The following is a 13,913-nucleotide window of genomic DNA, read 5'->3' as shown; positions in this document are numbered from 1 at the left end:
CATGTCTAGGCTGTTCTAGGAAGCAATATCTTGGCCTAACATTAAAAGATGTACTTTAATAATTATTCTTATTCCCAAAATAGTTTTAAACTCAGGGACTGGATACTTATAAAAGACCACATATCGTAAAATCAGCAGATTCAACAACAAATTCTACATTCAGGAAATATAAACACATAAAATGTAACAGACTACTAAAAAACTGAGATGGGTTTCATTTTTAGAAAGCAAACTTTAAGCCACAATTTAGAAAAGAAAGTTTTCATATCCCAGTCAGTCTTACCTGAACAGTGCCTGAAGATAAAGATACCCCAAATTATGAACCTGAGAAAAGCTCACAAGGCTACAAACTTCAAGTCCAAAAAACATCACTGCTCTTTTAAATAATCAAAATAGCCATTCTTTTCATTGCCTGATGCTCTACAATAGCCTAGTCTATCTTCCTCCTCCTATTTTTTGAAATGTTTTGAGAAAAAAAAAAAAAAAAAAAAAAAAAAACGGAGACAGGGTCTCCCTCTGTCGCCCAGGCTCGAGTGCAGTGGCATGATCATAGCTCAGTGCAACCTCAATCTTCCGGGCTCAAGCAATCCTCCTGTCTCAGCCTCCCAAGTAGCTGGGACTACGATCATGTGCCACGACATTCTGCTAATTTGTTTTTTATTATTTATTTATTTATTTATTTATTTGAGATGGAGTCTCACCCTGTCTCCCAGGCTGGAGTGCAGAGGTGCAATCTCGGCTCACTGCAACTTCCACCTCCTGGGTTCAAGTGATTCTCCTGCCTCAGCCTCCCGAGTAGCCGGGATTACAGGTGTGAGCCACCATGAATGCCCTTTTTATTTTTGGAGAGACAAGGTCTGGCTATGTTGCCCAAGCTGGTCTGGAACTCGTGGTCTCAAGTGATCTTCCCACCTCAGCCTCCTACAGTGCTAGGATTACAGGAATGAGCCTGCATACACAGCCAGCAAAATATTTTTAACAACACATATCTCTTCCTGCTATGGTCTCCCCAGATAGGGGGCAGGGACACCAACACTAAACAACCATATTATGCAACTGCATGATTCTTACACATGGCCCCTAAAGTAATATACTGTACCATTTTACACAGCTGCATAACTGGACGATTTTTAGTCCCTGCTTATTGCTTAGTATTTATTATACATCTAAGAAGACAGGCCATATTTACTTTGGTTCCATTTAAAGTTGATAAATTGGCCAGGCACAGTGGCACACACCTGTAGTCCCAGCTACTCAGGAGGCTGAGGCAGGGAATCACTTGAACCTGGGAGACAGAAGTTGCAGTGAGCCGAAATCCTGCCACTGCACTCCAGCCTGGGCGACAGAGTAAGACTTCGTCTCAATAAATAAATAAAAAGTTGATAAATCAATAGGTTAAAAAACACCTTCAGGCCGGGTGCGGTGGCTCACACCTGTAATCCCAGCACTTTGGGAGGCTGAGGTGGGCAGATCATCGGAGGTCCGGAGCTCGAGACCAGCCTGATCAACATGGAGAAACCTTGTCTCTACTAAAAATACAAAATTAGCCAGGAGTGGTAGCGCATGCCTGTAATCCCAGCTATTCGGGAGGCTGAGGCAGGAGAATCACTTGAACCTGGGTGGTGGAGGTTGTGGTGAGCCGAGATCACGCCATTGCACTCCAGCCTGGGCAACAAGAGTGAAACTCTGTCTCAAAAAAAAAACAAAAACAAAAAAAAAACATCTTTTCAGCCAGGCACAGTGGCTCACACCTGTAATCCCAGCACTTTGGGAGGCCGAGGCATATGGATCACCTGAGGTCAGGAGTTCAAGACCAGCCTGACCAACATGGTGAAATCCCATCTCTACTAAATACAAAAAATTAGTCAGGCATGGTGGCACATGCCTGTAATCCCAGCTACTTGGGAGGCTGAGGCAGGAGAATTGCTTGAACCCAGGAAGCGGAGGTTGCAGTGAGCCAAGATTGCGCCACTGCATTCCAGCCTGGGCAACAAGAGTGAAACTCCGTCTTAAAAAAAAAAAAAAAAAAAAAAAAAAAAAAAAAAAACCTCCCATCTTGCCTCTCCAAATGGGCCACAAAGCTATAGCAATCTAACATTTTTCCTCAGCTCCCAGGGGTCAATCCGTCCTAATTCCCTGAAGCTGAAATGCTGAGCCTAATAAAGTCAGCCTAACAGGGCCCCGGCTCCAGTTCCATACTGCCAACAGCAACGCTCCTCCGAAAGCCAAGAAAAAATGATCCATTTTCTAGGCTGGTGTTGTCAAGCTACACACAAAAGCTTTACTATGAAGGTTAGATTTGTAGAAGTCCAAAATCAACAAACCCCAAAGGTCTCCCTGACACGCTACAACATGCCTTGCGAGTCATCTTCAAAGGATGAGTTTGTCCTCCACACTACTGTGGAGCACTCTGATCACAAGGGCTTCCACACCTTCTGCACACCCGCTGCACATATGCTGAACACCTGGAGCCCTTGATAAAAATGTATGTTCTCTTGTTACATGAGTGTCTACATTTGCCAAAATTGTACATTTTACTCTATTTAATTATGCCTCAATAAAATTTAAAATATAATTTTAGACCCCTTTGCAGACCTATAGCATGCAATGGTAGGTTGGCGGAAAGTTTTAAAAACTTGAGAACCACAGCTCTGGATTACATCACACATACCTTCCCCCACCCCAAAATGTGGACCAAGAACACTGGATCTGAAGTCAAGACACCAGGAATCAAAACCCAACTCCATCACTAACTCACCATGGCCTTGGACAAAAGGACAATTTCACTGAGCCTGTTTTCTCATCTGGAAATTGGGGATAAAAAACACCTACCTCACAGGATAGCTATGAGACTTAACTAAGATGTTTATAAAATACTCAGCATAGTGTCCAAGACAAATAAGCACTCAGAAAATGGTAGCTACATTACCATCATTAGCGTCTTGGTTTCCATCATTTTAAGATCAATCTTTATTTGGTATTTCTTTCAGCCCTGCGAGACATACCCGCCTCCTCACCTGATGCAAAACTTTTGAAGAACTTAAATATACACATGCCTAGCCTCATCGCTAGGGATTCTGATGCAGTAAGTCTGGGACAAGGGCAGGTTTGGGAACTACACTGCTCTAGGAAATGCGTGACAGAACACGACTATAACCAGGACCACAAGAATGCCTAAGATAACCTGAATAGCTCCTTCGAGTTTCAAATGACAACTAGTATCTATCTACACCTTTAGACAAGTAGTGCAGTATCAGAGTAAGGCTTTTTTTTTTTTTTTTTGAGAGAGTTGCTCTGTCGCCCAGGCTGCAGTGCAGTGGCGTGATCTTAGCTCACTGCAACCTCTGCCTCCCGGGTTCAAGCAATTCTCTGCTTCAGCCTCCTGAGTATCGGGGACTACAGGCACGTGCCACCACACCCGGCTAATTTTTTTGTATTTTTAGTACAGATAGGGTTTCACCAGAAAGATGGCACCATTCCATACCCAACCCTCCCAACAATAAATACAAAAAGATTTAGTCTTAGTTGAATTCTCTCAGAGATAAGACTGAAGTATACTCTTGGAGGGTTCAGCAGTCAACAAGATGCTTCTCCATTTTTTTTCTTTTTTTCTTTTTTTTTTTTTGAGGAGTCTCACTGTATCATACAGGCTGAAGTGCACTGACACAATTTCAGCTCACTGCAACCTCCACCTCCCAGGTTCAAATGCTTCTCCTGCCTCAGCCTCCTGAGTAGCTGGGATTACAGGCATGCACCACCACACTCAGCTAATTTTTGTATTTTTAGTAGAGACGGGATTTCAACATGCTGGCCAGGCTGGTCTCTGGTCTCAAACTCCTGACCTCAGATGATCCACCCACCTTGGCCTCCCAAAGTGCTGGGATTACAGGCGTGAGCCACTGCGCCCAGCCTGCTTCTCCATCTAACAGGGGCACCCCTAGATAGTACAGAAGAAACAAATGGAAGGAAGAACAATCAGTATCCTGTTTATTCCTTTAGCAGGTCTCATACTGTAAAGATGGGTTTTCATGATTTATCGGCCAGAGAAGATAATGAAGGGAATCACGACAAACATCAAACACCAAAACAAAATATAAATCCTATAGCATGAATATGTGTCTACTTAGTTCCCTAAAAGAAGTTTCAAAACTACCTTAATATAATTCTCCCCACCCAGTGTAAACCAGTTTTTCTGAGTGTGGTCTTTGAGTCACCTGTATCTGAATATGAGGAGCTTAACTGGGCCCACTGAATCTGCACTTTTACCAGGTCATTCTCATGCTCAATATTTGGAAGTACTTCCACAGTATCTAAAAATTTTCGCCTCAAGTAAGTCAGTCTTGAACACAAAAGATCAAACTTATGCTTGGTCTTAGAGCAACGAAGAAACAACTAATAGAACGTAAATAATTCAGAAAAACACAGTGGTCCACAGCAAAAGCTATGAAGCTAGCAATTCTGAGTTTACATTTCTATTTCCCAACGCACTAGCCATTTGACTGGGCAAACGTGTCCCAGTTTTCTCATCTGTAAAATGGACTTCCATCTACCTCAGAGCCACGAGGCTAATGAGTTACCAAAGCTCTTAGAGGGCTGCCAGGCAAGGCACAATGGCTCCCGTCTATAATCCCAGCACTTTGGGAGGCCGAAGTGGGAAGATCGCTTGAGACCAGGAGGAATTCAAGACCAGCCTGGGCAACATAAGAGATCCCATCTCTATTTAAAAAATAAAAATTGAAAAATTAGCCTGGCATAGTGGCACGGGCCTTTAGTCCCAGCAATGCAGGAGGCTGAAGCAGGAGGATGGCTTGAACCCAGGAGGTTAAGGCCACAATGAGCCATGACCATGCCACTGCACTTCAGCCTAGGCAACAGAAAAAGACGCTGTCTCAAACTAAAAAACAAAAAACAAACCAAAAAAACCTTTGTGGCTAATGGCTATATTCTTATTTGCTGAATCTTTGGAATTTACATCTATTTCCAATGATGTAATACAAAACCATGAAGGATCTCATATTTTGCATTACTTCAAACTCAGGTGCTTCTCAAATAAAAGAAAACTAGGTGACTGACTCTGAAAATGGCACAGGTTAAGAATCTGTTTTCCAAATCTGTTGCAAGAAGACGGAAAAAGACAAAAGAACTGAAAACTCCCAAACTTTTCACAGCAAAATAGAACTACATTTAATCATCCATATTAGAGAAGATTCAAAAAAGCAGTTGGGTGACTGGGCTAAGGTACAAAACTATTCAATAAAAATCTCACATCTTGCCATTTTCCCTCCCTCTCACAATCTGCATTTAAACAAGTCAATTTCCTGAAATAGGAATCTGGCAACACCCACCAAAAAGTCCAACCATATGTAAAATGGCATCACACTGTAAAGCTCATATTACAGTATCAGGACAATTGATACTTTCAACAGTAGCAATGGCTGCCAGGCAGCGGTCCTGAATTGAAGACTTGCAAAGGGCAGAAAATACACAACACAGAAAAAGAAACCTAATAATAAAATGGGTAAACCGATTCTCTGGGAAGAGCATATGCAACTCCCAAGGCAAATTTCAGAAAGATGCTGTTTCCTCTCAAAACAAAGAGCCTTAATGCCCAGAATGCCACAGTTCTGAATCGTGAGTACCTGCAAATAGAAGGAAAACGGAGGGGATATGTGGGTGAGAGATGACCTGGATTCTCACGGGAAGAAGGGCAACCACCTTAGAGGTGCACGGAATACAGTTTTAGGCCTGGTGCAACTCAAGGGGCAGTTAACCATTTTCCAGTAAGCCCGAAATTGACGAATAAAAGGGACTTAAAGTATTAGAGAGCAGCTCTTTGGAAACCCACGGAAAACAAACATTGCGGATTCAAAGGATTTGGGGGGAGAGGAGGTGGAAATGAGTCAAAAGAAGCCTTCTCGAGGATAAAATCATGTGACCCTCAAGAAAAGAATGCCCAAGGAGCTAAGAAAAGGGAGGACAGGTCCTGGGGAAAAGCCCTCCACTCCAACAAGCGGGAAGTGCATACCAATGGGTGCGGGGGGGCCCCCGAAGGTACCGCTTTCGGAGCACACGAGGCCTCCAGCCAGATGTCAGGCCACGCACCAACGAGGGACCACCGTGCGGGGACAGTGTCCGCGCGCGGGAAAAACGGCGGTGGGGCCGGAAGGGGACAGGGTGGGCCGGAAGGGGGGCAGGGCGGGCCGGGAGGGCGCCCCACGGGACACTTACGCGGCCGCTTTTTCCTCAGACTTTCGACGCGCTGGCGGGAGACCGAGGTGGGGCCGCTGTAGGAGCCCAATCGGTCCCGCCTCGTGCCCTCAGCCGAGGCCCCGACCGCGGGCACCGACGCGCTGCTCGCCCGGCGCCGCAGTGGCTCCCGCCGCCGCCCTTCAGGGCCCCCGGCCGCCTGCTCCCCAGCCGACGGGACGGAGGTGGCGGAGGCCCTGCCGTGGCGCTCCATGGGCGCGCCGAGCCGGCCCGCTCCCATCCGCAGCAGCCACCGCTGCCGCCCGAGCAAGCCCCCCAGCGTCGGACTGCTCCTCGCCTCCTCCGCGGCAGTCCAGCCAGAGCAGAGGCGCGCCCTCGGCCGGCCGCCTCTTCCGTTGCGCCAACGCGCAGGAAGCCAATCCGACGAGGCTGGGGACGGCCCGAAGGCCTCGCGTCCAGTCGGCTCCCTAACTCGAGGAGGATTGACCGTGCCTCCGTCCAATGAGAGGCTCCCGTGACGGGGCGGGGAGAGGGTGGTGGAGGAGGGGATCCGGGTTCCGCGGAGGAAGAGAAGGCGGCGTAGCCCAAAAGAGAGTGATGGCGGCGCCGCCCAATGGACGCGTGGGTGGAAGGGCCCGAGCCTCCTCATCCACCCCCTCCATCCGCCCCGCCTTGTGCATGCCTCTGCCCCCCCGGGCCGCAGAACTCTCCTGGGGCGACCCCGAGTCCCACCCCGCTGCTCCGTGCCGTCCTCGCAGCTCGAGCCCTCCTCCAGCCCAGCAATGCTCCCGCAGCGTCTGGCCGCTGGTCGTCGGCAGACGAAAGGGCTTGAACCGCGGCTGACCTTAGCCTTTGTTCCTCGGCCTGGTTCCGCAGCTGCCGTCGAGGCCGCCAGCCCCTCCCCCAGCATGTTTGGGCTAAGCCGCCTCCTTTCCGCCTGCGTTGGAGAGAGGTACCAGAAGGAATGAAAGGACTGGGGCTTGTCTCCATGGCAACTGAAAGAAAGAGGTGGGTTATAAATCCTTCGCCACCCTCCTGTGGCGAAGGAGGGGAAGTGGGAGCCGGGAAGTAGAGTTGGCCTTTTGCAGGAGAGTCTGGAGCCGCTTTCTGGGTGATGCACTCACTGGGGGCATAGAAGGATTTGGCTGCCGCTTTGGAGCATGTATTTTTTTTTTTTTTTTTTAATCATCTTCCTTTCTCTTTTGGAGAGAAAAATTGGTCACCTCCAGGACTGAGACCCTGACCCTTCCAAGCATCCCCACTACCAAAGGCTGCCCAAGCCCAGAAGGATCCCATCCTGTTCTGTACTGAGGTCACTTCCTTACTCCGTCAAATTTCACTGGACTGTGGGCTAATTAAAAGTGCCTCCCTGGCCGGGCGCGGTGGCTCAAGCCTGTAATCCCAGCACTTTGGGAGGCCGAGGCGGGCGGATCACGAGGTCAGGAGATCGAGACCATCCTGGCTAACACGGTGAAACCCCGTCTCTACTAAAAATACAAAAAATTAGCCGGGCGTGTTGGCGGGCGCCTGTAGTCCCAGCTATTCGGGAGGCTGAGGCAGGAGAATGGCGTGAACCCGGAAGCCGGAGCTTGCAGTAAGCCGAGATCGCGCCACTGCACTCCAGCCTGGGCAACAGAGCGAGACTCCGTCTCAAAAAAAAAAAAAAAAAAAAAAGTGCCTCCCTATTAGCGGGGCGTGGTGGCCCACGCCTATAATCCCAGCTACTTGGGAAGCTGAGGCAGGAAAATCGCTTGAACCCGGGTGGCGGAGGTTGCAGTGACCCAACATTGTGCAACAAGAGCGAAACTCCTCAAAAAAAATAAAAAATAAAAAATAATGCCTCCCTGGGGAGACTGTAATGCCTCTTGGGCAGTGATCCTTATTCCCCTCTCCTATAATGATTGGTTGTAGCAGGCTGAACAAAAAGGTTGAGCTTCACTTGTGCTTGTTGAATAGAATTCTCATGCCCACTCCACGTTAGCTCCCCTCACCGTAGGACTAGCTCTGGAAATTCTAGCTCCTGCAGGAAGCCAACACAGATAGAGCTACAAGAACCAAAAACAGCCGTAGCTGCTCTTCTAAATCTCAGTGCCTAACATTGCCTCTCTTTCCGCCTCCTCTCTCCACCCCCCAAAAAATGTGGTCCTCCTTGACCTGAGGGAGCTTCCGTCCAAGTCTGTGAGCGCTGATCATCCTGAAGAATCAAAGTATCATCATCCCTTGGCTGGCAAGATGAACTCCAACATCAAAACACTTGAAACAGTAGTATTTTCGCACAATTTGCCCACTGCCTCTACATCTCACTTAGTCCTTGCAGTAACATTTGGATGATGTGGCAACTTATCCAGAAGCACAAAGCCTAAAGAATGACAGAGCCTGGACTCCTGAGAAGTTCAGCTACTGCCCGCCTTATGATAACCAAAAGAAGGCGGCCGGGCGCAGTGGCTCACGCCTGTAATCCCGGCACTTTGGGAGGCCAAGGCATGCGAATCACAAGGTCAGGAGTTCGAGACCAGCCTGGCCAACACTGAAATCTCATCTCTACTAAAAAACACAAAAATTAGTTGGGCGTGGTGGTGGGCGCCTGTAATCCCAGCTACTTGGGAGGCTGAGGCAGGAGATTCTCTTGAATCCGGTAGGCGGAGGTTGCAGTGAGCCGAGATCATGCCACTGCACTCCAGCCTGGGAGACAGTGAGACTCCATCTCTAAAAAAAAAAAATGAATGAATAAATAAACAACAAGGCACACCACCAGTTTGAGACCACTTCTACAAAAAAAAATTAAAAAAAAAATAGGCCAGGCGCAGTGGCTCATGCCTGTAATCAAAGCACTTTGGGAGGCTGAGGCGGGCGGATCACTGGAGGTCAAGAGTTTCAGACCAGCCTGGCCCAACATGGTGAAACTCTATCTCTACTAAAAATACAAAACTTAGCTGGGTGTGGTGGTGCATGCCTGTAGTCCCACTTACTCCAGAAGCTGAGGCAGAAGAATTGCTTGAACCTGGGATGCAGAGGTTGCAGTGAGCTGAGATTGCACCACTACACTCCAGCCTGGGCAACAGAGTGAGACTCTGCCTCAAAAAAAAAAAAAAAAGAAAAAGAAAAGAAAATGAAGATGACCAAATAGGCTTCTTAATGGCTAATGATATTCTGTTTCTTTGATCTGGGTGGGGGGTTACATGGGTGTGTTCCCTTTGTATGTTACCAAGACCTTTTGTGCACTTTTTTGGGTATTACACTGAAAGAAAACATTTATTTTTTTTAAAAATTGAAAAATTGCCTTGGAGCAGAGTAAGATAAACCTATGATTAAGCTTAGTTTTTTTTTTTTCTGAAAAAAATGAGGCCGGGCGCGGTGGCTCACGCCTTTAATCCCAGCACTTTGGGAGGCCGAGGCGGGCAGGTCACAAGGTCAGGAGATCGAGACCATCCTGGCTAACACGGTGAAATCCCATCTCTACTAAAAATACAAAAAATTAGCCGGGCATGGTGGCAGGCACCTGTAGTCCCAGCTACTCAGGAGGCTGAGGCAGGAGAATGGCATGAACCCAGGAGGCAGAGCTTGCAGTGAGTCGAGGTCACACCACTGCACTCCAGCCTGGGCGACAAAGCAAGACTCATCTCAAAAAAAAAAAAGTAAAATGAACGTAACAAGAGGCATCCTTTCTCTGTGATTATTATAGTGAGAACTAAGTTCTTTATCACTCTCCGGTTATTTACCCCTAGAGAGAAGCCAACTTTCTGGTTGTATACACCAGAATAAGTACAAGAGATATGGTAAGCATAGAGCTTCAGAGAAACTAGCCAGATTCTAAAGGAATGACTTGAAAATCGAGAGCCGTTTCAATGACAAAACATCATACAAAATATTCATCTACCGCATTTGAGGCCTATTGCTAGGTAAAAACACCAAAACTTCAGCTTAAACAGTAATAAGTATGTATGTATTATCCCAGTTTCTGTGAGGAATTCAGGATTGATAAGCTGGGTGGTTCTGGTTCAGAATCTTTCAGGAGGTTGCAGTCCTCTGAAAGTGTAGTGGGTTGGGGTATCCACTTCCAAGGTGGCTTGCTCATACGGCTGGCAAGTTGGTGCTGGCTGTTGGCAGGAGGCCTCAGCTCACAATGCAGGCCTTCATAGGACTACGTGAGTGTCCTTTCAACATGGGAGCAGGCTTTCCCTGGAGCTAGTGACGGATGAGAAAACAAGACAAATCGCAATGTCTTTTATGACCTAGGCTGGGAAGTTACACTCCATCATTTATGCAATATCCTGTTATCACACAGGTCATCCCTATTCATTGTGGGTTGGTACTACACAAGGACATGAATATCAGGAGGAAGAGAATCTCTGGAGGCCATCTTGGAGCCCATAGTCCACCCTCTGCCCCCTAATGATTCACATCTTCGTCTGTTCCTACTCTCTAAGAGCCAGGAGACAGACTTCCGTTGAGCTTTCTTGCAGCTAAAGTAGAGCATCGTTAGGAGTAAAAATTAAGATATCGTCACAAAGGCCAGGCACGGTGGCTCACGCCTGTAATCCTAACACTTTGGGAGGCCAAGGTGGGCGGATCACCTGAGGTCAGGAATTTGAGACATGCCTGGCCAACATGGTGAAACCCTGTCTCCACTAAAAATACAAAAATTAGCCTGGTGTGTTGGCGGGCACCTGTAATCCCAGCTACTTGGGAGGCTGAGCCAGGAGAATCACTTGAAACCAGAGGCGGAGGTTGCAGTGAGCCAAGATGGCACCACACTGAACTTGAGCCTGGGTGACAGAGCAAGACTCCGTCTCAAAAAAAAAAAAAAAGATATCACAAGATTGCCAGGCACAGAGGCTTAAACACCAAGTTCTTTCCCCTGTTATCGTGCTTCATCGGTGCCAAGGACATGAGGGGTGTAGATCAGGCCTGTTTCAAACATACAAGGCCTTTTGGCCAGAGTGTAATGGTGTGAGGACTTGGGAAGACCTTACCTACTTAACTGTCTCTCTCAAAGGACAAAGGTATGAGGGGGTTAAAAAAAAAAAGACAAAGCTATGAAGAACATGAAGTTCTTAAGCCCATGGACACTCTTCCAAGGTCTGGCCTGTATCCCAGAGTCCACTGCTGAAAAGGGGCACAGATGTGTGTTATATGCGCACATACATACGCATAGTATAGCTAGCATATGGCATTCTGGTGGCCTCGACGGAGCTCACAGGCAATATGAAAGTATTGACTGCTTTCACAAAGTCTCCACTTGTCTCAGGAAAATAGAGAAAATTGAAGATGAAATACAATGAGTTTAGGACAACTCAGTTTCCTAAATATGGAAGATCCTGTCCCTTCCCAAGTATTGAAAGAGATGAAAATGTTCCCTTAGTTTTCAAGCTCAAAGTCTATCTTATCTTTGACTAAATAGCCCTGATTTGGATACTGTTAACTTGCTGGTAACTACTAATAGTCTAGTGCTTTTACTTTATTTTATTTTTTTTTTGAGACGGAGTCTCTGTGGCCCAGGCTGGAGTGCAATGGCCCTATCTCGGCTCACTGCAACCTCTGCCTCCCGGGTTCAAGCGATTCTCCTTACTGAGCCTCCCGAGTAGCTGGGAGTACAGGCACACACCACCATGCCCGGCTAATTTTTGTACTTTTAGTAGAGATGGGGTTTTGCTACATTGGCCAGGATGGTCTCGAACTCCAACTCAGGTGATCCACCCGCCTTGGCCTCCCAAAGTGCTGGAATTACCGGGATGAGCCACTGCACACAGCCTATTTTTTTTTTTTTTTTTGAGACGGAGTCTCACTCTGTCGCCCAGGCTGGAGTGCAGTGGCGTGATCTCGGCTCACTGCAAGCTCCGCCTCCCGGGTTCACGCCATTCTCCTGCCTCAGCCTCCCGAGTAGCTGGGATTACAGGTGCCCGCCACCACGCCCGGCTAATTTTTTGTATTTTTAGTAGAGACGGGGTTTCACCGTGTTAGCCAGGATGGTCTCGATCTCCTGACCTCGTGATCCGCCCGCCTCGGCCTCCCAAAGTGCTGGGATTACAGGCTTGAGCCACCGCGCCCGGCCAGCCTATTTTTTTTTTAAGAGACATGTTCTTGGGACTAGGCATGATGGCCCTTGCTTAATCCCAGCACTTTGGGAGGCCAAGGCAGGTGGATCACATGAGTCCAGGAGTTAGAGACCAGCCTGGGCAACATAGCAAAACCCCATCTCTACAAAAATACAAAAATTAGCCAGGCGTGGTGGCACATGCCTGTGGTCCCAGCTACTCAGGAGGCTGAGGTGGGAGGATCGCCTGAACCGGGGAGGAGAAGGTTGCAGTGAACCAAGATCACACCACTGCACTCAGCCTGGACCACAGAGCGAGACCCTGTCTCAAAAAAAAAAAAAAAAAAAAGGATCTCAGTCTCACTCAGGCTGGAGTGCAGTGGCATGATCATAGCTCCTGGCAGCCTCCAACTCCTGGGCTCAAGCGAACTCATGGCTTCAGCCTCCCAAGTAGCCGAGACTGTAGGCATAAGTCGGCACATCTGACTCAAGTCTAGTGCTTTAATAGTTGTTACTCAGAAAAGCAAATACATTTGAGAAATACAGGTAAAGTTAAGTGCTACTTAAAACTTTTAATATATTAACGGGCATAATGAGTCTCCAAGGGGAGCCTGGGTATGTAGCTATCTTCTAAATGTAGTTGACCATGGAACCCTTTTTTCACAGAACAGCTTATTCCTCAGAACATAGAAATCCGTCTCAGCAGAAGTTATTTGCAACTCTGTTATATTGAAGGCAATGAAGATCTGGTTCTTTCTACTTTGAAAGCTTGATGTATTATTTTCACTCCCAAACAAACCTATTTGTAAAAGCATCTCTCTCCCAAAAATAAGTGTCTTCATTTCTCAAACAGTTCCACTTCCCCACTTTCCGTAGTTCTCCTAATGGTACTGCCATTTCTGTTGCTGAGTAACTTGATTCTTCCCCCTCATTTGCCCCTTTCCTTGAATCCAGCACTGTTCAAGAGAAACATAATGCAAACCACATGTGTAACTTAAAATTTTCTAGCAGCCACATTTTAAAAAGTAAAAAACAATTTTAATATTATGTTTTATTTAACCCAATATATCCAAAATATTATCATTTCTACATGTGGCACTAGTCACATTTCAAGTAGTCAATAAATAGCCACAAGTGCCGGGCGCGGTGGCTCACACCTGTAATCCCAGCACTTTGGGAGGCCGAGGCGGGTGGATCATGAGGTCAGGGGATCAAGACCATCCTGGCTAACATGGTGAAACTCCGTCTCTACTAAAAATACAAAAAATTGGCCGGGCATGGTGGCGGGCGCCTGTAGTCCCAGCTGCTCAGGAGGCTGAGGCAGGAGAATGGCGTGAACCCAGGAGGCGGAGCTTGCAGTGAGCCGAGATCGCGCCACTGCACTCCAGCCTGGGCGACAGAGCAAGACTCCATCTCAAAAAAAAAAAAAGAAAAAACAAATAGCCACAAGTGTCTAGTGGCTATCACAAAGAAAGCTCTAATTAGTAATTTGTTTCAATGGCCTCCTAAGAGTTTGTTCTGCCTCTAGTCTCTACTCTCCAGGCCCACAGCTCGCAGGGTAATCTTATTAAAGCATTCTCCTGTTTATAATCTCGCCTATGTTAAAAAGGTTATGGTGGCTTCTTTGCCTACCTAATGAAGTTCAAACAACTTGACGTCCAAGGAGCTCCAC

General features: G+C 47.3%; 1 protein-coding gene and 1 long non-coding RNA gene across 9 annotated transcripts in view; one reads left to right on the top strand and one right to left on the bottom strand.

Moving 5' to 3' along the window:
- PANK2 (pantothenate kinase 2) overlaps positions 1-7,190 on the bottom strand; it is a 34,764-nt gene extending 27,574 nt beyond the window's left edge. For 4 of the 8 annotated variants that reach the window (XM_055266286.2, XM_063633501.1, XM_055266288.2 and 1 more), the window contains exon 1: positions 6,229-6,867. In XM_055266286.2, the coding sequence (XP_055122261.1) occupies positions 6,229-6,856 (628 nt within the window). In that variant the 5' untranslated portion in view covers positions 6,857-6,867. Of the gene's footprint in view, positions 1-6,025; positions 6,154-6,228; positions 6,868-6,939 lie in introns of those variants that run through there. The other 4 variants (XM_063633502.1, XM_063633504.1, XM_055266289.2 and 1 more) reach the window with 4 other exon arrangements.
- Positions 7,191-7,193: 3 nt separating this feature from the next.
- Positions 7,194-13,073, top strand: LOC134735843 (uncharacterized). Its single transcript, XR_010119377.1, has 2 exons — positions 7,194-8,704; positions 12,908-13,073. It is a non-coding gene; the product is annotated as an uncharacterized lncRNA (long non-coding RNA).
- Positions 13,074-13,913: the final 840 nt, after the last annotated feature.

This window comes from Symphalangus syndactylus, chromosome 24, assembly GCF_028878055.3.
Source record: "Symphalangus syndactylus isolate Jambi chromosome 24, NHGRI_mSymSyn1-v2.1_pri, whole genome shotgun sequence".
Lineage (NCBI taxonomy): Eukaryota > Metazoa > Chordata > Mammalia > Primates > Hylobatidae > Symphalangus > Symphalangus syndactylus.
This window is presented reverse-complemented; position numbering and strand designations above follow the sequence as displayed.